Here is a 25,524-nt window from a genome sequence, read left to right on the forward strand (position 1 = left end):
TCTTGTCTATTTTTCGTTGTCTGTCTGTATTTTAGATCTTCTGTTGGATCTGGATATACTCCATTCTCACTTGCCGAGAACACTGTCATCTCCTAGGTATAGTAAATGATAATTATATGTCTGAGAGTCACAATTAAAGAATAGAATGAAAATAAAATAAAACGAAATGAAAAGAAAGAAAGAGTTGGAATACACGTAGAAGAATATATTGCTGCCTAAGGCCCACTTAACGTGACACGCTGACTCAGCCGCGAAAACTAGCGTCGAAAAAGCCTCCATTCGTCATTGAACAGGAAAGGCGAAGAAGAAACAGACGACCACCGACAGACAGGCCAAAAAGAAAGAATCAAGAACGATGCCGTCTCGACTCGTCATCTCAACAGCCCGCAAGGCCATCTCGGCGTTGTGTCCAGCGCAGCCCTCGCAGCGATGCATTGCGAGTGCTTCGTCGCTTTCGCTTCCCCTCCGCGTGAGACCCGCGACGATGAGCAGCGGGTTCCAGCGCCGGTTCAATTCGACTTCGAACAAGGACGCGAAAGAAGGAAGCAAGGATCCCGCCGCGCCGCTGCCCAGCGTCAACGAGGAGGCTGCCGAGATCGAGAAGATCATGCATCGCAAATGTGATGGGGGGGTTCCTGCGACGCCGGAGCTGGAGCAGGGGTCGCCTATTGCGGAGGTGAGTTATACGAAAAAAAAAAAAAAAAAAAAAAAAAAAAAATTCCATCAAATAAACCACTACATTGATGTACTGTTTTTCTAATTTGTAGATCCTCAACCGTGACGAGGAAGCGAAGAAACATATGCCCAAGGTGATGCAGGATCAGATCAAGGCTAGCAAGGGAACACGGTCCTTTTCGACTTTTGCACGCCGGCAGACCGACATCGAGGCTGTTTCTTCTCCCTTGTCGGTCTCGGCCCAGACAGAGCTGGAACTCGAGCCCGGGTTGAAGTTTGCGGCTCCGAGTCTGCTGGCGAAGACGGAGAACTTTCGTCGTCGGTACGACACGCTGCTGGAGCAGTTTACCAAGTTGCTGATGCGGGATGGGAAGCTGAGTGTTGCTCAACGGGTATTCCTCTATACTCCTTTCATATGATCTTGCTGTGTGGTGCTGATACTAACTGAACACTCTTTCTAGCACATGTCGGCTATTATTGACCACCTTCGCACCTCCTCCCCGCCCACGCTTCACCCCAAGCGGCGTCTGCTTGCCGGGCCCCCCGGTCCTCAGCTCCCGTTGAACCCCGTGCTGTACATGACGATGATTGTCGACTCGGTCGCGCCGCTGATCAAGATCCGGCAGCAGCGGGGCATCATCGGTGGCGGCGCGGCCATCCAGATCCCCGTGCCGCTATCGCTGCGGCAGCGCCGCCGTACGGCCATCCGCTGGATCGTCGACGCCTCGGACAAACGGCGGGATAGCCATTTCGCGCAGCGTGTCGCCAACGAGCTGATTGCTGTGGCGGAGGGGCGGAGCGGTGTCTGGGACCGCAGGGAGACGGTCCACAAGCTGGGTGTTGTCGGGCGTTCGAACCTGGCTCTCATGAATAGTCGCCGGTGATTGATTATCACTGTCTGTTGTCTGTCATTTTTGTGTCTGTATTATAGCTGGATTGCGAGGTCATTACTACACTACAATAGTTATCAGTACTTATATTTCATTATTCTATTGTCCTTGTATTAAAAAAATACATCAAGCTGTAAAGCTACAAAAGATACTAGATATTTAAATCTGAGAATATTATATAGTTAACTATTCTCAGATCACATATATATATTCCCTGGCAACCACTACATATATTGTTCTCGAAAGCCACCTTTAATATAGTCACTACAGTTTTACTACAACTGCAACTATAATATTTATAAATACTTATATAGAAGATTTAATAGCTATTCAATCCTAACCAATAACTATTATTAAACCAATAGTGATCCTCACTAATATATACTGTTTCACTGGCCAATCTTATCACCAACCGACCCACTCGAGACCCTTCCCTGCACACTGCGCTGAAGCCTCGTCTCTCCCCCCTGTTCACTTCTGCTGCTGACAGCCTGTGCAACTCTACGCTATCTATAAGAACTGTATCCGCCTGCTTCGCACGATTGTCTGTACCACAGGACGGTCTATGTATTGATCGAAGTGGCTGTACCTCTTCCGCCTGCGCAGAGCTTCGAGCTCGTCGAATTCACGCCCCTCACCGAGTCGACCAGGCCACCACGAGAGACAGCGAGGGGGCCAAACAGGCAGGAAAAACGAGGAGGCAGCGAGCAGGCAGAGCGAGGGCAGCGTCGACTGCGTTTCTGGGTCCAGGCGCTCCGATTACGTGCCCGGCGAGAGAATACTGCGGCGGCCAGAGACAAGATGAAGTTTTCGCATAGTTTGCAGTTCAATGCTGTACCGGAATGGAGTACCCATTATATTGCGTACAGCAATCTGAAGAAACTGTACGTGGGTTTATTGAAACAATATTGATGGGTCACTGAAATTGACTGACATGCGAAGGATCTACACGTTGGAAAAACAAGCACACAGAGATGGTCAGACGGCGGCAGATCTCGAATCGGCTCCCCTGTTAGACAGCTCGAGGGATCCGGATAGCGTCTTCCGGCGGGCGCTCGACGTGGAGCTCGAAAAGATCTGTGCATTTTACCGGGTTAAGGAGCTGGAAATCCTGGCAGACGTCGATGAGTTGATCGTTGACCAGGATGCGTTTGCCCTCGACACCGCGGATATGGACATGGGCCCCGTCACCGAGACGGTGATCAAGGCGCGCTCGCGGGCCTCGCGTATGGGGAGTTTGTTTCGTGCCCGGCAGGCAAGCACAGTCAGCGAAGAGGACATGAATCTACGGGCAGCGGTGACGGGAGATGAGGACGAAGACGAAGATAGTGACGACGAGGAGCAGTCGCTGTCCGAACAACAGCAACAGCAGCAGCAGAAGCTGCCCCCGCGTTTACACGGCGATGACGAGACTGTTCCCAGCGAGATGACAGATTCGAACCTGCTCGAGTACTCGCGCACACTGGACCCTATGGGCCGCCCCGGGCGGCCCTTTGACGATCCACGCTTTCTTGCCCTTTATAACACCGGGGTGTCGTTGAAGAAACGCGCGGTAGAGGTCTACGTTGCGCTATGTGGGCTCAAATCGTACATCCAACTCAACCGCACGGGCTTCACCAAGATCCTCAAGAAGTACGACAAGACTCTCGACCGCAGCCTGCGCCGCGAGTATTTGGCCCTGCATGTCGCCGCGGCAGCCCCCTTTCTCGACACGACCATGCAGCGCATTGACGAGCACATCTCCCGCATCGAGCACGCCTACGCCCAGAACATCACCAATGGGGACGTGGGCCTTGCGCGCCGCGAGCTGCGCCTGCACCTGCGCGAGCACGTTGTCTGGGAGCGCAACACCGTCTGGCGGGAGATGATCGGTATCGAGCGGAAGGCCCAGGCTGCCAATGTCGGCATCCGCCGCACGTTACTCGGGGGGGAGCAGGATCCCGCTGCCTCGCGCCGCCAGGGCGATGGCGAGCCTGACGATGAGACTCGTGCGGCCAAGGAGCTTTCCACCCCTCTGGGCCGGTATCGCGTGCCACAGTGGCTGTGTAGTCTCAGCTTCGTCACCTTGCTGGCCATCGTCCTCATCTTTGCCCTGCTGCTCTCCGTCCCCATCATGGACCGGCCCGAGCAGCAGAATTGTCTGGCAATGCTAGTCTTTGTCAGTTTGCTGTGGGCTACTGAGGTAATTCCGCTCTTTGTCACCTCCCTCCTGATCCCCTTTCTGGTTATCCTGCTGGGCATCATGCGAGCCGAGGAGAAGCCGCACGAGCGACTGGCCCCCAAGCAGGCGACAAAGGTGGTGTTTGCAGCGATGTGGACCCCCGTGATCATGCTCCTGCTGGGCGGGTTCACGATTGCGGCGGCCCTGTCGAAGCACGACATTGCGCGGCGGATGGCGATGCTGGTGCTGAGCCAGGCCGGCTCGCAGCCGCGGGCGGTGCTGCTGACGAGCATGTTTGTGAGCATGTTCCTGAGCATGTGGATCAGCAACGTCGCGTCGCCCGTGCTCTGCTATTCGATCCTGCAGCCGCTGCTGCGCAACCTGCCACCCGATTCCACCTTTGCGCGCGCGCTGGTCCTGGGCATCGCACTGGCGGCCAATGTCGGCGGTGCGGCCTCGCCCATCGCCTCGCCGCAGAACATCATCGCCCTGCAGAACATGTCGCCCAGCCCGAGCTGGGGCACGTGGTTCTTCGTCGCTTTACCCGTCTGCATCATCTCCATCCTCCTCATCTGGGTGCTCCTGCTGGTCACTTTCCCCAGCGGCAACACCACCATCGTCCCCATCCGCCCTGTCCGCGACCGCTTCTCGGGCGTCCAGGTGTTCATCAGCCTGGTCACCTTGACCACCATCGCCCTGTGGTGCGCCAGCCACCAGCTGGAGCACATCTTCGGCGACATGGGCGTCATTGCCATCATCCCGCTGGTGGTCTTCTTCGGCACAGGCATCCTCACCAAGGAGGACTTCAACAATTTCCTCTGGACCATTATCATTTTGGCCGCCGGCGGACTCGCCCTGGGTTCCGCCGTGACCTCCTCGGGCCTTCTGCACACCATTGCGCGCGCCATCACCGCCCGCGTCGCCCACTTCAGTCTCTACGGCGTGTTGCTCGTGTTTGGTGCCTTGATCCTCGTAATTGCCACCTTCATCTCCCACACTGTCGCCGCCCTGATCATCCTCCCGCTTGTTCGCCAGATCGGCGCAGGCATGGCTGATCCCCATCCCAATCTGCTCGTCATGGCCAGTGCCCTGATGTGTTCCGTGGCCATGGGCTTGCCGACGAGCGGATTTCCAAACATGAGTAAGCACTTCTTCTTCTACACTCTGGTGGTTTTTTTTTTTTTACTAATCTTTTAGCCGCCATTATGACCGAAGTCCCCCAGACCGGCCAGCGGTACCTCCAAGTACGCCATTTCCTGACTCGCGGCATTCCGGCGAGTATTCTATCCTTCATGGTGATTGTGACGATTGGCTATGGCTTGATGTACGTGGGGGGGTTGTAGAAGTTTTAGAGGGACGTAGAGGAGTTTACGGTTGCTTTGATTTATATATTACTCTTTTATACTCTGTATAGTCAATCGTATATTTATCTCGATCGTTGTCACCGATTTATGAGCACAGTGATAGCATAGATTGAAATTGAGAAGAAAAATTGATAGATTCATTCGGCAAAATTATTTCAGGCTTTCAGCTCTACTAGATTTGGAGAGAATTCAGAGAGGACATTCAAAAAAGACTACGGCTAGGTGGTAGATTTGTCAAGTGTGAATTGAGGTCATGTTACTGTTCATACTAAGTAGGTACAGCAATGCGTACATAGTGGACAGGAGGGAACTAAGATTGGAACATCGTGGTTATTTTTTTCTCGAAAATGCTAAACTCCGAACCTCCGTAGGAACTAGAAGTGGTAAAATTTCTACTTGCGGATGGCACGCTGGTAGAAGGCCAGCTCCTCGCCCTCGAGGATGTAGCCGTCGACACGGCCGCTCTGGCCCGGGCGGGAGGCGATGACGGCGTACAGACGACCGGACTCGAACTGGCGCTCGATGGCGGACTCGACCTTGCCCTGCTCGGCGAAGCGGGCGGCCTGCTTCTTCACCACGCTGTTGCTCTTCTTCTCCTCGGTCGTCTCGGTCTTCTGCTGGCGGCGGCGGCCCAGGGGCTGGCCGTAGTGAGCCTCGTACCATTGGCGGAAGGGGGCGGCGTCGATCTGCACCACGGCCGACTTGGTCAGGGTGTTTGTGCGGACCAGCTCGTTGTTGGACGGGTGGTAGGCGACCACGATCACACGGGTCTTGCGGCTCACGCCCTCGGAGCCCCAGGAGAAGTTGCCCGCATCGAGACGCAGAGCACGGAACTTGCGGTTACCGCCGCGGGTGCGCACCAGGTGAATGCGCTTGGTGCCGATACGGGTGTTGGCGGGTTGACGGCCCTTCTCGAAGGCTCTGCAGCAATCATCGTCAGATCAGATATTCCCTTTTTGGTTTTTTGTTTCCCTTGGTTCCTATCCCGCTCTCTTCTCCCATCTTCCCTGGTGTCCATACCTCTTCTTGCGGTACTGAGAGCGCTTCGCACCGGTGGCCGAGCGCTTGTGACGAGAGTCGCGAGAGATACCCATATTTGCGGTGATGCGGGACTAGATTGGGGATGTCAGAATATATTTCACTTTGTGAACTTTTTTTTGTGGTCTTGTGCGTTTCGTTCGTCGTCTCGAGAAGATTCTGGTATCGTAACCGATCGATCGAATCGTCCGAATTCAACGTCCAAATTGAAACCCGCTCTCGTAAGGATGCAAGAAGAGAAGATAGATAACTCACCTAATCAACGCTGGGTGTCGTCGTCGGTGTCGGGAGTTGTGCGTGTTGTCGGCGACGGGCGTTGAATTTCGCAGTGTGGCTCGCTTGTCGAAATGCCCTACAGTGGGCGCTAGCGGAATCGGGTTAGCGAGCTTAGTCATGGCTGACTCATCAACCGGACTAACTGCTTCGGTCGCATAGGCACAGAACAGTATCAAGGTATTATTATTATTTTATTATTCGTTCCATTTCATAATTATTATTATTATCAGTTTATTATTATTTTCAAAAAATATTCCATATTCATCTACATCATCCTTTATTCCTTCAATTAATTCTTACTAGCAGTCAACGCTGCAGTCCGCTGAAAGCACCCATACCCCTCGATCATACACGAAATCTCCCATGCCCACCACACCCGCGAGAACAAGGGCACCCGGTGTCTTCGCAACCTGGCTGCCAGCAACGCCGACTCGGCGATATGTATACCAAGCATCAGGGTGATAAGAATCGGTTGGATGGTGTAGCAGAAGTCCATGAATTGCTCGACACGGGTGGAGGAGGGTGAGAAAGCCGAAGATAGAGTCTCGTAGAGAAACGATCCGGGGAGAAAGTTCCCCCGTCGGGAGAAAGCAATGTATGTTGCGAGACAGACGAGGAACACAGCGCTTTGTATAACCCCCTGTGGTGGCTGGTAGACTTTGATCTGGACGTCGGACAGGCCAAGCGCGGCGAGACACTCGTGGTGTAGGGCGACGACTCGGGCGCGTGTGTCGGCCAACGAAGCCATCGGCGGCTGCAAGGGAACGCTGTAACGATTCCCATTTGCACTGAGGAGGAGCTGGTCCAGTTTCACGTCGTCAAGGTGGGCAGAGCGGGCGTCGGACGCGGCCACGCGGCAGTAGACTCGGAGGTAGAGGACGAGCGAGTCCTGGTGGTCGTTGTTCATGTGGTTGATGATGAATTGTTTTCTGTCAGCCATCTTGTCTATGCTGTCTTGTCTTCCGTCAACACTCTGATCTCTGTTGGGTATAGATGGGATGATTCTTGTGGACTGTAAAATGCATATCAACAACTGCCAACTGGGAGGGAGTCGAGACTAGAGCCACGGCACTAACTGTTTTGGGAAGACATGTTTACTACGCTCTTTTGACTGACAGCCAGGAATATTTCATAGTATTGAGACAATAATCCTAATTCCTAGAGATAAATCTATTACAGGCTACCAGACGCTCATATGACCATGCAGCTCATCAATTGTCGCGCAAAGGGAAATCGTTTAGAGATACGAAGAAACGGAGATGGATAAGATCAAGCGTAGAAAAGTAGAAAAGATCAACAGCGACGCAATCATGCACTGCAGTCGTTTCGTCAACTCCTATTCATAACTAAGCCGATGCCATGGGAACATTCACGGGGGAAAATAAAACCAGGGAGAAGAAGGGGGGGAAGGGGGGGAGGGAAAAGAAAGAAGGGAACCACGTACAATAGAGACAGAGTCAGGTCGCCGTGAATATGCGCCTTGAGCTCAACCTCGATGTCCAAGTTGAGGTCAAGCTTCAGCTTCATCCCTTCCTGTTCGTCAAGGGGATTTCCCTTTTGCGGTACAGTGTCCATGCCGCCGTTGGCCATTTGCATCCGCTGGTTGTTACTCGGTGGTGACCACGGCTGCATCGCCTTGCCCCGGACCATCGTGTCGTCGTCGTCATCATCATCGTACTCATCATCGTCGTCGAATTCTTCCGAGTCATACTCGTCGGAATAATCGTCGTCGTCGTCGTTCTGGTTTCTCAACTGCTGCTGCTGCTGCTGCGGTCGACGCCGTTGTACCTGCTGCTGCTTCTTTTGTGGCTTGATGTCTTCCTCATCGTCAGAGATATCATACTCCTCCGAGTCGTAGTCATCAGCAGACGAGTAGTCGTCTGCTTGAATCGGAGCAGACTTTTGAGTCTTGGGTTTCTCCGCAACGGCTGCCATGTTGAAGTCGCAATAGAAATGAGTAGGAGAAGAATATTTTTTTTTCTCAGTAACAAGGTGATGAGCCAGATCGCGACCGAGAGATGGACGGCTGCGGAGTATATACAGGGTCCACTCCCGAATAAAGAGAGAAAAGGCCTTGCTGTGTGGCTGCTGGGCCTCGACAGAGCGACATCATCCGCATGGCAACTTCCACGGCCGATCCATGACGTCGTGGTTGACAGTAGAAGCCACAGCACTCCAAGTCTTGTCAACCGATCTCAGTGGAGCTACAAGGAATCCTTGTCACTGCACCCTGTCCAGAGTCTTAATTGTAACTGGCTCCGTGTCGACATACTGACAGCATCGTCGGACGCGTCAACTCAGTCCCTAACCAGTCCTAGGAACAGTCAGTAAAAGTCAATCCATGAACACAGAAACAAAAAACACTTCAGTGGATAAGACATCACATCGACTTACCATGGTACTCTGTCCTCCAGAAGAGCCGTTTGATGCCAGCCACATGGAGGAGACGTGGTGGGTGGAGCAGGGGAAGAGGGAAAACAAACCGGGAAGCGAGATTGACGTCGATCGAAACTCCGCCAACGTCATAAACACCCAGCAAGCCCCCCACGGCCATCCTGATTCCGATTCCACGATTACGACGGGGCAGCGGAGAATTACATGATCGAGAGATGCGATTCGGCATGAATTCGGTCATTGTGTGAAACATCCCGGTCGTGTACCCATGCTGCCAACCCGGGCGAAAGACGTCACGCCCAGGTTGCCTGGTTCGATGACGCCCCCCCCAGGGCTGGTCAGAATGGCTTCTATGGGCACTATGATCAACAGGATTAGGTATTGACGTCGGAGGCGGCTGGAGACTGGAGACTGGAGGCGTAGCGTTGCCTTGCAAGCGTTGACCCCCTGCTGTAAGTCTCACGATGTGCTGTCTCTCATGATATAAGCTCTCCACTGACAGGCGCCGAATGTATTAAGGTGTGATCCATCCCCCGCCCGCCTCTCGACATTTAATATCTCTTCTTTTCCATCATGGCCGATTCTACTCCTCCTGACACCCCTGATAAGAAGCCTCAGTCTCCGACAGTCAAGCGGACTCCACCAAAGCTGAACAAGAAGAAGCCGGAGCCTGTTGAGCAAGATAAGCCTGAAGAAAAGGAAGAAAAGGAAGCAAAGGTAGAAGACAAGTCGGAAGACAAGTCGGAAGACACACCAGAAGAAAAGGAAGACAAGCCAGAAGAGGAACAAGAAGACAAGCAAGAGCCACCACCTCAACCCGAAGCCCAACCGGAACCTGAACCAGAACCCGAACCTGAACCCCAACCCCAACCGGAAAGGGAACAGGTTGAACCTCGCCGCCGCAAACGACGCAGCCGGCCTATGCAGCCCGCCCGCCACGACGACACCGAGACCGAATCCATCCCCCGCGACGACATGGAGACCCAACAGCAGCAACTGGCCGAGAAGCCGCGCAACCGCCGCCGCAACCAGCGCCAAAGCCAGGCCAACGGCCCGCTCGACCAGCTCCCCGGCGTCGGCCAGGCAGGCGACCTCGTCCAGAACACAGCAGGCCAAGCCCTGAACGGCGTGACGGGGTCGGCGGGGAAAGCCGTCGGCGGCCTCCTGGGTGGGAACAAGGAAGACAAAGAAGATGGGCGCGACGAGCAGCTGCGTCTCCGTCTGGATCTGAACCTTGATATCGAGGTCCAGCTTAAGGCTAAGATTCACGGCGATCTCACCCTTGGACTGCTGTATGTTCCCTCCCCTTCCCTTGCTATATATCCTTTCCAGAACTACATGCTGACTCTCTCTAGTAATTGATGATTATGATTATGATAAGCGTTTTGGTCATGGATATGTTAATTTGATTCCCTTCAAATACTTTCGCTGTATCATTACTTGTAGTAGACATGATATTGCAATAACTTATATACATTAGGTATACTAGGTATCCATTTTTAAAAGTTACGTCGTAGAAATAAAAGTAAATATATTTATACAGAAAAGAAAGAGGTATCTCGGTTGTAGACAAAAGAACAGAAGAATTCTGACTTGATCCAGAAGGGTAGAAGGAAACAGAAATGGTCATGCAGGAAGAAATGGCATCTAATGTCCAGACATTAAACAATAATGGAAGGAGTAGAAGTATAAAGTATCAAGAGGGGTGTAGAAGGTATAAAAAGTTGAAAAGTTGAAGTTGAAGTTGAAAAGTATCACTCCTCGCGAAGAGTCATGCCGGAGATATTCCCCGTCTTGTTAAAGTCATGCCGGCTTCCCTTCCGGCCCACCCCCTTGAGCAGACTGAGTCGCTTGAGCACGGTATCTCGCACGCCGCTCGAGCTCGACGACGCCACAGGCATCGACTGTGCAGTCGAGATGTTTGTCGTCAGGGGCCCCTTGATCGACGCCGTCGCCGTGCTGCGCGCCGTCGCCGGCCGGCCGTACTCTTGCGGCGGCGGGATTGTCGACCAGCGTCCGCTCGAGGCTGGGGTGGCGGGTGGTGGTGGTGGTGGCAGCTGCTGCTGCTGCTGGGTGGACTGTTGGTGTTGTTGTTTGCCATGTTCGGGGCCACTCGGACCACGACTGTCGCTCGATACCTCTCGAGACGACGACGTCCCCACGGGCCGAGTAGGATGATGGTCTTCCCCCCCGGCCGTGATAGACACTGACGAGCCATATTTATGATGGGTCTTGTCGCCGCTGCCACCGAACCAACTCCGGCGTTTCTGGTGCGTATCGCTACGGCCGCCGCGCGACCGGCTGGTCGTCCGGCTGTGGATCGTCGCTGTCTCGTCATCGCGATCGGCGGCGGCGGCGGACGTATCCCCATTAGGCATCATCTGGTCGGCGGGAGCAGCCCCCTCACCAGTGAGATGTTGCTTGATATCGGCCAGCGCCTGGATTGTCGCCACCGAGCTCGCGTGCGTGTGGTTCGACCGCTTAAACGGGTTGATGATGCTGATGCGACTGCCCACAGATTGTTTTTGTGAATGCTTAAGGTCGACTCGGGGTTGCTGCTGCTGCTGCTGCTGGTGTTCCGGGCTGATCGTCCGTTGCCGAGCATCAGACGGGTGTCTTCTAGTATTATTGCCGCTGCGGCTGTTTGGCTCGCCATTTGATGGGCCCAGTGGAGTTGAATGAAGATGTGCCGCCAACGACGACAGCTCCGGGGCAAAGGCTTCCTCGAAGCGCCGCAGGAGCTCCGCCTGGGTGGCCTGATGGGCGGGCCGGTGAAGCAGGGCCAGGGCCCGACGAATCTCTAGGGCGTGATCGATGAGCGCGGCAGCCAGAGCGTTCTCCATCGGGTCCATGGGCTTGGTTGCTTCTTCTTCTTCTTCTTCTTCTTCTTCTTCTTCTTCTTCTTCTTCTTCTTCGTCGGCAGCATCGTCATCTTCCGCTTCGTGGATCTCCTCGAGTACGCCGCCCAAGGGATTCTTCGGCAAGAACTGGCGGTAGAGCGCCACGCAGCTGGGCGATGAGGAGGTTAGGTCCAACAACTGCTGCAGGGCATCCATCAAGGAGCACATGCTCGGGTCCTCGCCTGAGGCGGCCCGCTTCTCGAGGATGGCAAGCTCCTGCGTCTTGCGCCAGGTGCGTTCGATGGCGGTCTGCAGCGGCGGCAGCCGAAGCTCGTCAGCGGCGATGATCTCGCTGCGACGCAAGATATTGGGGAAAGGCTCGGCGGTGGTGAAGACGGTCTTCTCGACCCAGTGCTTTTGCACGTCCATGCCGCTCGTGTGTCGCTTGGACGTGACGGCGAACCGGACGGGTGCCGAGACGAGCAGGTGGTCACGGACCGACGCGGGCACGCGGGAGCGCTGGTACACCGGGTGGTGAAGGTCGCGGTGGACACTCACGGCGCTGATCTGCAGGAACTGGCCCTCGAGATCCTGCGTCTCGCCGGGGGTGAGGATCTGGGCGGTCGGGTGTTCGCGTTGCATGCGGTCGACGAACGAGGCCATGCGCTCCGCGGGGGCACCCTCGACAATGAATTCCTTGTCGCGCAGCGTGGGCGAAAAACCTAGGCCGCGGTAGACGACGCGGTAGTAGCGGGGGAACTGCTTGTCCTCGCGGGCGATGGACTCGTGGATGCGGGCCATGGAGCTCTGGGCGCGGGCCAGCTTGGAAAAATCCATGATCGTCTGCTCGTACTGCTCGGCCAGCTCGCGGTAGCAGGCCAGGGCGAGAGCCCATGCCCGCCCGTCCTCCAGGTATTGGATGATCTCAAAGTACAGAGCCTCCTTGCGGTCAAAGGACGTCTGCTCCGGGTACGCCGGGCTGGGCAGGCTGGCCACGGGCTTCAGCGGATCCCAGCTGTACAGGTCGGCGTGAAACTGCAGCGCGAGGCCGGCCTCGGTAGCATTGCCCGCCGCCGCCTGGGTCTGGGCGAGCTCGTGCACGTAGCGGATGAAGATATCCTCGCGGCCCATGTCCTTCATGTACTCCATGAGCTTGAGGGTATGCAGGCTCTGCGTCACGGATCCGCTCTGCGACGCGACCAGGAGCTCTAGCAGCTCGTCCACCGTGGCGATCAGGGTGCGGACTGCCGTGGCGAGATCCTCGTCAAATTCGGCCACGCCGTCGAAGAGATCCAGCAGCTCGTGGATGAAGATCCGCTGCTGCGCCGCGCCCTCGTTGACGTGTTTGGCCTGGAAGAGGCCGTCCAGACTGGAGATGATCTCGGTCTCGACGATGGACAGGTCCTGGTTGAGATCCCATTCGCTGAGGATCATGCTGCGCAACACCTCGACGGCAACGTGCCGCAAGCCCTCGTGCACGCTCAGGCACAGCTCAATCACGGGTGCGACGAGGCCCGGAACGTATTGCACCTGGTAGCCACCGAGCTTCTGCAGGCCGTACCGGTCGCGCTCCTCGTCCGTGGTGTCCCAGCCGATGGCGTCCCAGCTGGCGCGCAGCAGGTCGGCGCCTTGCTCCCGCACATCGCCGGCGATCTTCCAGACGGCGCGGCGCTTCTGCTCCGGAAACGTCTCGAGGGCGAGGACCTCGCTCGACACCACCTTGAGCAGCGTGGAGAAGAACAACTCCCAGAGCTTCATGTCGAAGGCGTCGGCGTCATCCGGCGCCGGGAGGAATCGGTCCACCAGGACGCTGAGCAGGTGCTCCAGGCTCTTGACCGTGGCGCGGTGGTGGTAGACATGGACGCTGAGCCAGCTGGCCGGGTACGGCTCACAGTTGAGGATGGATGTGTAGGCCTCGAGGGCCTGGGTGAGGAAGGTATGCAGCTCGGCTTCCTTGAGCGGGGGCGGGTGCGGGTTCGGGATCTTGGCGATGGCCGCCATGAGGGCCGAGAGCTCGACGAGGGCCTCGTCGAAGCGCTGCTCGCTCGGGGAGGCTTTGACCTGGAAGGGAAAGGAGCGGCTGAAGAGCAGGGAGAGGTAGCTTGTCTCGTCGACGCCCTCGAGGACGATGGCGCTGTAGGAGGCCACGATGCGCGGCATGAATGCGTAGAGCTGCGGGTCCGTGGGCTGCTGCTGGACCAGTTGGGCGATGATGGCGCAGCACAGGCGCACCTGGTCACGGTACTGGTCCGAGACGGTGCCCGTGGCGCCCCAGTAGGGAGCCAGCCAGCCGATACAGCTGGTGATCAGGCTGCGGCGCTCCTCCGGTCCCGCGGCGAACAGGTCGAGTTGGGTGTAATTCTGGATGAGGACCAGCTTGTAGAGGACGAGCATGCCCTTGACGTCCTTGCAGGCGTCAAGGAAGCTGAGGGCGATCATGATCATCTCGTCGCGGCCGAGGGCCTGGGCGAGCTGCGGCAGCCAGGTGTGAAAGTGTTGCACGACCAGGGTCTTGCTGCCGACCATGGCGGGCGACGGGTTGCGCATCAGGGCCTCGAAGGACTTGAAGATGGTGTGCAGATCACGGTTGAAGGTGGACTGGACCTTGGTGATGCCGATGCCTTCCTCCTTGGCCTTCTGCTGGCCGCGGGCGTTGATGATGAACTTGAGCAGATGGCGTCCGACCTTGACGGCGGCACGCAGGGTGCGGGCCTGTTGGGCGTCCGGCGTGGTGGCCTGCAGCAGCCGGAGGTAGCTGCGGATGAGACACGGGGTGGCGAAGGGGAAGTTGAACTGCTGGTCGGCGTAGTGGTCGACGCGCGGGCCCAGGTGGAAGCGGCGGTCGTGCACGATACCCAAGACGGTGACCAGGTCATTGAAGACCAGATCCTCATACTCCTCGTTGCCGGCGTTCTCGACCAGGATGCCGAACAGCGCGTCGAAGACGCTACGGAGCTGAGTGACGATTTCAATCTCGGGCACAAACACCACCCGCCGGAGCGTCCCCAGCACCTCGGCGACGGGGCGCTCGCGCCAGTTCAGCAGACTCAGGAGGATCTGATCCTGGGAGTACTCGGTGCTGCAGAGGTGGGTTTCGAGGCGCAGGGTGGACAGCGGGCCCGTCAGGGCCTCGTCCTTGGCGGACTCATTCTTCCCCAGGGCGCTCCAGGGGAGGGAGAGGTAGGCGCCCTTGCCGCCCTGCTCGATGTTGGAGGTATGTTTGTCGTAGGCGTGCAGCAGGAGGGAATGGGGCCCGTCGCGGATGAAGGCCCGTTGGTCCCACAGAGGCAACCAGGCGAGGGCAAAGGGGAATTCCGGCGCGTCGGCCACGCTCATGATGAGATGGCAGCCGGGGATCTGGTCGGTGGGGATCTTGAGACAGATGGTCTGGTGCCAGGGCGTGCCCCGACGGGCGATCGTCGTGCGCCATGCCGTGTGGGTCGCGGTGTTTGAGGAGGGACAGATGCACCGATCGATGCGATTTCCCGAGGCATTGCGGACCTCCAGCGTCAGCTGCAGATGCTGCAAGCCCGACGCGGTGGGCACCGTGAGTTGCCCCGCCTGAGGGTGCGACAGCAACGCATCAGGCGGGAAGACGGCCTGGTGGAGGGTCACGTAGATGTCGGACCGGGGCTTGGTGGGCGCCTCGGAGAAGCCGATGCGACGGGTCTGGATGACGTTGTGCAGGATGGTGGGATTCTTGCGCACCAGCGTATCCGCGTCCGGGCTGGAAAAGGGATGCAGGTGGAGATGGATCCGCGCCGCCTGACGAGAACGCATGTAGCTGCCGGTAGTGCTGGGCAGTAGTGAGTGAAGCAACGTCTCAAATGTGCCCGAGGGGCTTTCCCCATCGTCTACCGATCCTATTCCGTCTTCCCTCGGAGACCAGATATTGATAACCTGTTCGACATCTTTGTCCTGCTTGAGGAGCTGTGAGATCTCCAAGAAACCGATGCCCACCGTCCGAATGCGTTTGGGGTCTTTGGAAGCAACGGCTGTTGCTGCTGCTGCTGCTGCTGCTGCTGCTGCCGTCGCCGCCGCCGCGGCCGCGGCAGAACCGTCCCTGCCAGTGGCGCTGGTTGAACTGTCGGACGAAAGGGGGGGCCCTCTCGAAGAGGATGAGAAATCTCTAGCATTGGTCATACTGCCGTCGGCGCTACCCGTCGCACCACGAGATTTGGGCGCCCACATCATGCTGCGACGTGTCCGGAGGCTCCCCTTGACGGACGACTGGAGTGGCGGAGGCGACTTGCCGCCGGCGGCAGCAGCAGCAGCAGCGGCAGCGGCAGCAGCCGGGGGGGAAGTTATTTCGCGGGAGGTGGAGGTGCGCGGTAGTATGGATGGGGTGTTGATGGCGACAACGTCGGGGGCTTGCACCTTGACAACCAGGTAGAGCTGGGGTCCGGTGGGGGAGCCGTCACCTATGTCGGTGGCGGCGAGTTCGGTGAAGAGGGTCTTGAGCTTGCTGCTGTGGCCGGTGCTGGAGAACTTGTCGGGGGAGGGGATGTCAAGAATGTAGGGCTCGGAGAGGGGTTTCAATGGGGGGGAAGACGAGGAGAAGGAGGAGGTGGAGGAATGAGCGGCGGCAGTGAGAGGGGAGGATGCGCATAATTGCATGGTCAGAGTGACGGGCCCCGGGGCGGTACCCGAGACGGCATTGACCTCGAGCAGGAGATGGTGGAGGATGGCGGCGTCGAGTTGGGCGGAGGGCTGGGTATCGAGCATGCTCATCTCGGACTGGAGCTTGGTGAGGAGGAGGGCGGAGTCGTCGCCGGTGAGCAGGCGGCCATTCTGCTGGGGGTCGCGGACGATGACGCCGTCACCGAGCATCTTGTTCCCGCGAACGAGCTTCCAGACGACCTCATCGCGCAGGGCGGCTTTCTCTTGGGAGGTCAGGACGTCGTGGAGTAACTGGCGGCGGGCGAGATCGAGCTCGAGAACGAGGTTGGTCATCTCCTCGAGCCGGGCGTACTGGCGGCCCAGCAGCAGCTCGTGCAGTTTAGTGGAGTGCCACTCGCGCAGACAGGAGGCAATCTCATCGACGAGGGGCTCGGCAAGCGACGTGGGCGACTCGTCACCGATCTTGAGCATGGGCACGGGGGCGGCGGGTTTGGGCGCGTCTGGGTCGCGCGGCGAGACGGTGATGGGGGTCAGCGGGAGGGCGACCGAGGTTGTTGTCGCCATCGTGCCCGTCGCAGTGGATAGGGGCGTATGATACGACTGTTGGTGCTGCTGCAGCAGCAGCTGCTGCTGTTGCTCGGCGTCATCGGGCCTGGTATGAATGAAGATCTGGGCGGGTTTGCCCTTTTTCGCGATGACGACGTCGGTCACCTCGTGGGAGTCCTCATCGGCCGTACCCTGGGAATAGGCACCACTGGCGCGCTGATCAGCGGAAGATCCATCAATGGCAAGACGATCGCCATTGACATGATTCTGGTTAGTATAATTGTAGTTTTGTTGCTGTTGCTGCTGCTGCTGCTGCTGTAAAGCCTTTGAAGTATTATCGCTGTCGCCTAGAACCTCGCGGATCTCGACGCAGTTGCGGGGGAAAATGCCGGAGAAGACGCGAGCCTCAAGAGTCTGACCTTCGCCCGAAGTCAAGCCGGCGAGCAGCGACGGGGGCGCAACCAGGTATCCCCTAAACCACTCGCCATCGACGCCTCCCTGTTCGATAATATAGAGCTCGTCGCCAAGCTCGAGGGGCAAGTCCGCGGGCTCGGCGGGCTGGAAGGGGTAGATGGCGACGGCAAAGGCAATGCGAGGCAACGGCCGCCAGGGCATGTCGAGGAGCCCTCAATTGTCGCCCCTATTGTAGAGGGAGGAGGGGAAAAGAGAGAGAGAGAGAGAGAGAGAGAGAGGAATGGAGGGGAGCGTTTCGTCAAGGAATGCGGTCTCGTGGCCCCATGCAGCTCCGTTGGAATGAGAGGAATCGAAGATCGGAAGAATGGAGGATCGAGGAGTGGAAAATCGATCGGTTCGATGGCAAGAAGATCTGCTCAAACCAGTCAGTTCAATGAGTGCTGGGCCACTGGAGACAGAAGAAGAGGAAAGTGACCTGTTCGCGGCCCCTAGCTGACTTGACACGAACCGTGCGGCAGGGGGATGGGCGGTGTCCACTGTGTAGCGAGCGTGTGGGGAGGGGGTTTAAAGAAATGGAGATAAACGTGGAGGAGAAGGAAATGGAGTGATTGACAGGGAGATCGAGGCGTCTCGAGGAGATGTCGTTGACTGGCGACAATTGGAGAAAAAGGAGAGGAGGGAGTTGGGGATAGGAGAGGAAGGAAGGTTGGCTCTAAACAATTGTTTGTGCCTGGCTTGAACCGGAGTTGAAGGGGACTTAGTGTGACGAGGGATTGAGTAAGGATAGAGTCATTCTTATCACAATTATTCTGTAATTACTAGAATAATTAGGTCAATATGATAAGACAACTGAAGACTCAAGAGTCAGTGAAGTCCCTTAATAAGAGGCAAGAAGGCATAGAAGAGGGCAGAAGATTAAGGCAGTAAGGCAGAAGGCATGAGGCAGAAAATTAAGGCAATAAGGCATAAGGCATGAGGCAGTAAGGCAGTAAGGCGATAAGGCAATAAGGCAATAAGGCAGTGAGGCATAAGCGTAAGCATGAGCACAAGGACAAGGACAAGGACAAGGACAAGGAAAGGAAAGGAAAGAAAGGAAAGGAAAAAAAGGAAAGGAAAGAAAGAAAGAAAGGAACAGATACTAACTACTAGGTATGCTAATGCCATTCATGCTCTGCTATGCTGCGTACATCATTTAGTATACAGATGATAGAGGAAGATCCGATTATAATGATTCTCACTTCCAACTACTCCCACTGGTCTTCAGTTATTGAACTGTCATTGATCTAGAGTTGTACAACTGTAGATAGCTCAGCTTAGCTGTAGCTATCAGCGATGCTGGAATACAGCCTGCGCATCCTCGACGCGCCATTCGAGCTCGAGAGTGCCCTCGTAGACGGTCTCGCAGATGCGCTGCGTGCGCTCGTGCGCCGCCTCGTACCGCGCCTCGCACTGGCGCAGCACCTTGAGCACCAGGCTGCGGCTCAGACCCGGGTCGTCCGCGTCGCCAAAGTGCTTCTCGACCCGTTTCTTCAGCAGCTCGATGCCCCGCCGCAGCTCCTTGCTGTCGTGCGCCGCCAGCACCTTCTTCGCCAGCGACCGCGAGTGGCTGGCCCGCGCCGCCACCGTCGTCGGCGGGCCCGGCGTCATCTCCAGCAGCGCCTCCGTCGACTCCACAAAGTCCAGCAGCTTGCCCAGCGGCCGGTGGATCACCGCGTCCAGGTAGAGCTTCAGGTGTTCGTCCAGGTCCTGCTGCGCCCGCTGCAGCCACCGTTCCAGCACGGGCAGCTGCCGCGAGTCCCGCACCTCCACCTCCTCCAGGTAATGGTTCATGTTCTCGATCAGCAGGATGTGGTAGTTGAGCACCTCCTTGTCTTCAGGGTCCCCGGCGGCTGCTGCTGCCGCTGCCGCCGCCCCGCCGGCAGACCCCGTCGTCATCATCACCGACCCTCCGGCCGCCTGGCCAGGCGCCTCCTTGGCAATGAACTTGAGCGACTCCCACATCGCCCGGTTGATCCGGTTGTACGCCTCGTTCACGCTGTTGCGCACCTCGCACGTCGCCGCCGCCGGGTGCGACAGCATGTTCTCCACCGCCACCAGGAAGTTGGGGAACACCCGCATGAACGAAATCACTCCTTTACGCTTGTTGACCTTGACCTTCGTCTCCTCAATGCCCCGGATCTGCTCGTCCACAAACCGATTGAACAGACCCACCAGTCGCGTGTGCAGCTTCTGCAAGGCGTGGATGATGAATTCCTGGTTCGTGTCTTCATTTTCTGAGATCGCCCGCTCCAGGGCGAATAAGATTCCGATGCCTTGTCTAGAGTAGAGCATTAGCAGATGGAAGGTCGCATGATATATATATATATATATATAAAGAAAAGGAAAAAAAAAACGTACAAAGGATCGGTTTTAGTGGCCCAGTCCACCATGTTTTGCAGGTCTGTCGGCCAAAAGTTATAGATCTCATCCATGACCTGCTCCAGCTTCATCGCCATCTCGCGGTCAGGATCGTTGAGCTGCTTGGCGCTGAAATCAGGTCGGCGCCGCTCGTCGGGGTGGGCGGATGCCACCAGGTCCGGGAAGTCAGCATTGGCGAGCGAGCTCAGATGGAAGAACTGGACCAAAAAGTTTTGCTCGTCCGAGATCATCTTCAGGTTCTCCTGAAGGGCGCCGCTGAAGGCTTCGTACGGATCGATCTTGCCGCCCTTCTTGTCGCCTAGGGAGAGTCTCAGACCAGCGTTAGCCCGGACGGTCTTCCCTCGTCGCACCGTTAGCTTGCGCGCTGCCATCGTGAGTCCGTCGGTCTCCTTCTCCTTCTCCTGGTGCGTGAAGAGGAGCTCGCTCTCCTCGATCACAGGCGTCCGGGCGGCCCGCTTCCACACTAGGCTGTTGTCGCGGAACTCGTTCTGATACGGGATCTTGGCTTGCGATTCATACAAGCTGATCAGGCCGTTCCACTCGCTCGTGCTCACCTCTCGGGCAAACAGCATGAGAGTATGGTACATCCACAGCTCCTGACGGAAATAGTCGCGCGACTCGTTGTCCAGCTTCATCGGATCCTTTGCCGTCGTCATCGTCTTGGAAAACTCGATCATCTTCGACTCGGCCATCTTGAAAGCGATCTTCATATACTGATGCAGTCGCTGCAAGAACTGACGTGCGTGGTTGCGGTATTCTTCCTTCTTTTCTTTGATCGCACGCATCTGGCCCACTTCAGTGTCGGCGTAGACGCCCACACTGCCGTGATCTCCCGCGACATCACCCATCCGCTTCTTATTCTGCCAGATATCCGAGTCAATCATGAGCATCGCCTTGTACAGGATTGACAGTGAGGTTTCGGTGTCGTTCAGTCCGTCGGGGTTGCTAAGGGAGGCCTCTCTCAGCGGCTGGAGGTCAGTTGACGAGATGGACAGTGTCTTGAGAAGATTCTGTAGCTCATTTTGAAGTAATTTCTGGTTGGCAGTCTGGACTTGCAACCCTTGCGACTGTGCTTCGATATAGGCCACATCATCATGAAGAGTCTGGGGGGAGAAAAAAAAAAAGGGTTAGCAAATGACCAAAAATTAGAAGAAATGTTACTGGAAACTCACATTCAATTCGTGGGAATAGAGGGTCAGCAGCCCGTCCAGCTCTTCACATTCCTCTATCGTCTTGTCGATTAATTGTGCAAGTTGATCGACTTTCCCCTCCTGCTGCTCCACGTTGCCTAGCCAGCTGGTAGCTTCGACTCGGCCAATCTCTCGACGCACGTCGGCTTCCAGATCTTCGATCCTCTTCTCATCATTTAGACGGCCATTCCAACCTAGATCGGTCAGGATGTCGTCAAACTCTACGCCGCGTCCCTCAAGAAGACTAGGATCAATCCCCAATGCTTGAAGGTATTTTGCGGTGTTATCTTCACGCCTCCGTCGTCGACGCTCAACTGAAGCGGGGGACACCGATCTGGCGGCTTCTTTCATGGATTCTATCGTCGCATCGGTTGATGGCTTGACGATCTCCACCAAAGCAGTGGTCCCATCGTCGGCGGTGACTTCAACAGTTGGAGGCTCTTTCTGTGTATATGTAGTGATGGGAGCAGTAGCAGCAGCAGTAGCAGCAGCAGCAGCAGCAACAGCAGGAGAAGGGGAAGGAGCTTCTTGATCCGGTGTCTCCAATCCAGCGTCCCTTGCAGACTCAGTGCCTGGGCGAAGTGATGGCGCAGGAACAACGCTTGTAATTCCATCTGGCTCATCGGTCTTTGCCTGTTTTGCAGCAGCAAGTAATCGTTCTCCAGCCCCTCCGACTCGTGGTCGGAAGGCCCCGTAAGCGGTCGCGGCTTTACGGAAAGCACCAGCAACGTCTTTCGCCGACTTTTTCTTGATCATGGGCCCCAGGCCTGGGCGATGTGCCTCTGCATCTTCGTCGGCGGCTTCCCCAGAAGGCACTTCAGGAGGACTGGCTGGCGAGATAACCGTTTCGGGCTCTGGAAGGGCAGGCTCCTTGGGCTTACTCTCTTGTGGTGTCGATACCACCGGAGTTGCAATTGCTGGCTCTGAATGGGCGGATACGGGAGTTGCGATCGGATCTGCCTTCTCTGCTCTTGGAGATGGGGGTGGGCGGTTGCTGGCGGCCGAGCCAGGTCTCAGCGAGGGAGGAAGAGTTGACGTGTTGACTTTGAGCGGTGCGTGTTGCGTACGACTTTCCGGAGTAGATGTCCTGTCAGTTGACTCGTTTTGTATCGATCTCTGACCCAAGCTTCCGGCCGGGCTATGCGCAGCGTATCTATTTTCACCAGTACTGGATGCTGGAGTGGCTGGCCGAAGACCGTCTTTATTCCGTCGCAGCTCAGGCGAACTTGCTCCTGAATCATGACTTCGCACAGGTCTGAGCTCTGGCATACCCTTTCCATCCCGAGAAGATAACTGTCGTCCTTCTGTCTGGCTGCTAGCCACGCTGTGCTCATCCGAATCTCCGTATACCCTTGACTTGGAAATGGGCCCAGCCCCAGGAGGAACCCCAGCGGGAAGATCTTTCGCTCTTGAGTCGGACCCTCTCGGCATCCGGTTGTCTGTCGCTGCGAGTCGTTCGGTTGCTCGTGGGGGTGGCTGCTCTGGTAGTCCAGGCTGATTCGGAACCAAAGGAGGGAGAGGAACTTTCGCAGCTGGGCCCGGGGGAGGCCGCATCTGGTCTCTGCTTCGTTGCGCTCGCAACATGGGATCTTCAGACGCCTGTCTCCGGAGGCTTCGAGGCCCGTCTCGACTGGGTGCACGGTTCGAATATGGTGACTGGGGTCGATTGGCCTGGGCCGACGGCGGACGTGGAGGTGCTGCGACGTCGGATGAGGGATGAGTTGGGGGAGCCGCTCTAGAACCTGGAGGTACCAAAGGATCCTGAGGCCCAGATTCAAAGATCATCTGCTTTTCGCGTTCATCGAATCCAATGAGATTCGGGACCTTGCCGCCAGTGTATTTTATGTAGATCTTCACTAGACTGCCAATGAAGAAATCTTTCTCCTTCGACGTCGCAGCATGCCAATAGTAGGGCTTGCCCACCGTCACAACAAATCCCATGTTCGAAGCCCATTGTTTATGCTGCTGCTCCGTCGGATTCGATGCCACCAGGGCGCTGTACGACTGGATAGCAGACAGATCATCGAGCATCCACGTTTTACCGATCGAAAAGGAGCCGTCACTGTTCTCTCTGGCCTTGTGCATCCGGACTCTGCCGGATCTCCGTACTGCAACCACAATCACACGGGCCTTCTTATTCTCGGGTGGCGAGTCTGGAGGGGGAGGGGTAGATGGGTGAGCACCGTCTTCTGTTATCCGAACATGGGTGATATACGATTCAACAACTAAGAGACAAGTCAAATCAGTAAATAGCACTTGCAGCAAGGCAATCAACACAGGAGTAACGAGATTCTGCAATGAGATTGCACGAGTTGTTCGCGAAAAGACGTAGCCCAACGTGGAGCTTTACCCCTGCGCTTCCGCGCTCAGAGCGATTGTCCAACAGACAGTGTGCTGTGCACCACGCGGCACCACACGATAGACTCGAAGGGGGGAATTGTACACATACAAACGCCATCGTTGTCTTTCTTTGAGAAACAACTCTGCATAATCCTTCTCTTTTCATCCTTGAATTTCTCCGCTCTCGTCGATCCGCCGTCTCCAGGCCCCGAGCTTCCATCGCCACGACCATCTCCGCCTCGGCGCGGCTCCCTGAAAGGAGGTTGCTCGCCTGGTCTCCCCCGCGGGCGGTCCTGCCCGTGCTTCAACATGCTTCTGGAAAATGTATCTCGTTCAGGAGGTTCGGGCGGCTAGCTGGGCATCGTCGGGGGGCGATCCACGTAACCCGGGCGGGAAACTGCAAGCTCGACACAAGTTCGACAGGAGTAGATCCCCCAAGAATCGCAAGCCGAATTCGCCGGCGTGTTTGAAAGGCGTGTCCGTGGCGCTGGGCGGGAGGCGTCCCAACTGTTCAACAGTTAATAGCATGGACAGGCAACTGACGGAATTAGCTAACTTAGTAGTAGCAGCGACCTTAGCTCATCAGCCACTCGCGAACCCTGGCGGAGACAGCAGTTGCTGAGCAGTGCCCCTGGAGTGTCGGGGCCGTGCTAGGAGCACACGATGGCGATTCGCATAGTACCAGATCCCAGAAGCGCCCTCTACAGGACTGAATCGACTGCCCAGTCTTTTCCCTCCCCCTGTTCCATGACGCTCACGTTCTGTTCCCCTCGGCAGGCGTGACACCTGGTGCTGAGTCAGCAACGGTTGGTGTGAGTGTGACGGCGACGCCCACGTGAAGACGGCGCTAAGCCTGTTTCTGAACAGCCAATGGGAGCCTTTTTAGCTCTTACCGCCTTGGCTAGTGTATTTTCGCCTTTTTTTTTTCGACTTTCTTTCGACAGTCGCAGCTGCTGTTCGACGGCGAGACAAACACAATTGGGTGCCAGGCATTATGGCTGCGAAGAAGGTGAGTCCTGCCAGACTGGGTTGTTTGCTCACAGGGAGGGAGTCGACAAGATCTGAGTTTGCTGATTTATTCGCGCGTGATACAGACAAAAACCAGCAAAAGCGCCCCGGCGCCTCCTCCCACGCAGCTTGTTGCCTCTGTCGCCGCCTTTCTGACCCAGTATGGCTTCACTGAGGCTGGTAAGGCACTTTTGAAGGAGAAGGTGACCAAGGCTGCCGATTCGGAGAACGCGCCTGATCTGCTGGATCTCTTCCAGAGCTGGGAATCCCAGAACAAGAAGGATTCTAGTGACAGCGATGAAAGCAGTTCGGAGAGTGAGGATAGTTCAGACGAGTCTAGCGACGACTCCGACGTTGAGATGGACGATGCTCCGAAGAATAGCAAGGCATCTAGAGAGTCTTCGCCCGCCTCCTCGTCCGCTTCTTCATCAAGCTCTGATAGCGATGCCGATGATGAAGATGAAGATGAGGACAAATCTTCTGCCCCGGCTCCTGCTACGAAGTCGGCCGGTGTGAAACGAAAGGCGGAGTCCAGCTCATCGGAATCCGACTCTGATTCTAGCTCAGAGGACGAAGCCCCCAAAGCCAAAAAGGCAAAGGTGGAATCGGATTCGGATTCGGGGTCTTCATCGGAGAGCGACTCTAGTTCTGACTCTAGCTCTGACTCCGACTCTAGTTCTGACTCTGGTTCTGACACTGATTCCGAGTCCGACTCCGACTCTGACTCTGATTCCGATTCCGATTCCGATTCCTCCTCCGAGTCTGGATCTGGGTCTGATTCCTCATCCTCTTCCTCAGAGGACTCTTCGTCCGAGTCTGAAGATGACACCAAGAAGGCAACTCCATCATCCGATTCGGGCGGATCCGAGAGCTCGTCTGCTTCTGATGCTTCAGAGAAAAGTGACGCCAAGCAGCAGGCCTCGCAGAACTCATCCACCGATACTACGGGCACTGTCCAGGATTCGGAATCCGACCAGCAGCAAACTACCTCGGCCTACGACAGCCCTGCCCCCGGCAAAGTCGCGCCCAAGAAGAAGCATACCGGCGCCCGGCCGACCCCTCTGGCTGCCTTGAGCGCGCTTCCCCACGACCATCCGTCGAACGAGTATGTTCCGTATGCCTACGCCGAGCGCGCCTGGAAAGATCTCTCTGTCACCCGCGGCAAGGGCTTCACCAAGGAGAAGAACAAGAAGAAGCGCGGCTCCTACCGTGGCGGACCGATCGACATCAGCGGGGGCAAGAGCTTCAAGTTTGAAGACTAAACAATTTTGACTGCTGCCGATTCTTATTCAATAGATCGGACAAAAAGGTTGAAAGGTTTTTGCGGGGTTTTTCTCTTTGCTTTAAGCA

At 56.5% G+C, this 25,524-nt stretch overlaps 8 protein-coding genes across 8 annotated transcripts; 3 read left to right on the forward strand and 5 right to left on the reverse strand.

Moving 5' to 3' along the window:
- Positions 1 to 287: 287 nt before the first annotated feature.
- ASPZODRAFT_24645 (hypothetical protein) lies at positions 288 to 5,244 on the forward strand. The gene is made up of 6 exons (XM_022727969.1): positions 288 to 676; positions 768 to 1,067; positions 1,137 to 1,555; positions 2,123 to 2,449; positions 2,508 to 4,867; positions 4,924 to 5,244. The coding sequence occupies exons 1-6, from the start codon at positions 356 to 358 to the stop codon at positions 5,067 to 5,069; spliced, it is 3,873 nt and encodes a 1,290-aa protein (XP_022582258.1). The 5' UTR covers positions 288 to 355; the 3' UTR covers positions 5,070 to 5,244.
- Positions 5,245 to 5,390: 146 nt separating this feature from the next.
- ASPZODRAFT_131314 (hypothetical protein) lies at positions 5,391 to 6,405 on the reverse strand. Its single transcript, XM_022722727.1, has 3 exons — positions 6,384 to 6,405; positions 6,111 to 6,202; positions 5,391 to 6,011 (listed from the first exon to the last, which is right to left on the reverse strand). The coding sequence occupies exons 2-3, from the start codon at positions 6,182 to 6,184 to the stop codon at positions 5,483 to 5,485; spliced, it is 603 nt and encodes a 200-aa protein (XP_022582259.1). The 5' UTR covers positions 6,185 to 6,202; positions 6,384 to 6,405; the 3' UTR covers positions 5,391 to 5,482.
- Positions 6,406 to 6,602: 197 nt separating this feature from the next.
- On the reverse strand, positions 6,603 to 7,781 carry ASPZODRAFT_1769791 (hypothetical protein). The gene has a single exon (XM_022727076.1). It carries the CDS (start codon positions 7,342 to 7,344, stop codon positions 6,694 to 6,696), a length of 651 nt encoding a protein of 216 aa, XP_022582260.1. The 5' UTR covers positions 7,345 to 7,781; the 3' UTR covers positions 6,603 to 6,693.
- On the reverse strand, positions 7,660 to 8,044 carry ASPZODRAFT_131316 (hypothetical protein). The gene has a single exon (XM_022722728.1). The coding sequence runs from the start codon at positions 7,992 to 7,994 to the stop codon at positions 7,734 to 7,736; it is 261 nt and encodes an 86-aa protein (XP_022582261.1). The 5' UTR covers positions 7,995 to 8,044; the 3' UTR covers positions 7,660 to 7,733.
- A 1,327-nt stretch (positions 8,045 to 9,371) lies between these two features.
- On the forward strand, positions 9,372 to 10,207 carry ASPZODRAFT_15198 (hypothetical protein; the record flags this gene model as incomplete). The annotated part of the gene is made up of 2 exons (XM_022725800.1): positions 9,372 to 10,090; positions 10,180 to 10,207. 2 exons carry the CDS (start codon positions 9,372 to 9,374, stop codon positions 10,205 to 10,207), a joined length of 747 nt encoding a protein of 248 aa, XP_022582262.1.
- Positions 10,208 to 10,552: 345 nt separating this feature from the next.
- ASPZODRAFT_63788 (hypothetical protein) lies at positions 10,553 to 17,419 on the reverse strand (the record flags this gene model as incomplete). Its single annotated transcript, XM_022729184.1, has 5 exons — positions 10,553 to 10,817; positions 10,878 to 11,179; positions 11,252 to 11,438; positions 11,499 to 15,633; positions 15,697 to 17,419. The coding sequence occupies 5 exons, from the start codon at positions 17,417 to 17,419 to the stop codon at positions 10,553 to 10,555; spliced, it is 6,612 nt and encodes a 2,203-aa protein (XP_022582263.1).
- Positions 17,420 to 18,544: 1,125 nt separating this feature from the next.
- Positions 18,545 to 23,284, reverse strand: ASPZODRAFT_141323 (hypothetical protein; the record flags this gene model as incomplete). The annotated part of the gene is made up of 4 exons (XM_022724742.1): positions 18,545 to 19,535; positions 19,616 to 20,739; positions 20,809 to 23,118; positions 23,177 to 23,284. The coding sequence occupies 4 exons, from the start codon at positions 23,282 to 23,284 to the stop codon at positions 18,545 to 18,547; spliced, it is 4,533 nt and encodes a 1,510-aa protein (XP_022582264.1).
- Positions 23,285 to 24,160: 876 nt separating this feature from the next.
- Positions 24,161 to 25,436, forward strand: ASPZODRAFT_15201 (hypothetical protein; the record flags this gene model as incomplete). Its single annotated transcript, XM_022725803.1, has 2 exons — positions 24,161 to 24,175; positions 24,261 to 25,436. 2 exons carry the CDS (start codon positions 24,161 to 24,163, stop codon positions 25,434 to 25,436), a joined length of 1,191 nt encoding a protein of 396 aa, XP_022582265.1.
- Between the last annotated feature and the right edge of the window lie 88 nt (positions 25,437 to 25,524).

The sequence above is a fragment of the Penicilliopsis zonata genome (genome assembly GCF_001890105.1).
Source record: "Penicilliopsis zonata CBS 506.65 unplaced genomic scaffold ASPZOscaffold_5, whole genome shotgun sequence".
Classification (NCBI taxonomy): domain Eukaryota; kingdom Fungi; phylum Ascomycota; class Eurotiomycetes; order Eurotiales; family Aspergillaceae; genus Penicilliopsis; species Penicilliopsis zonata.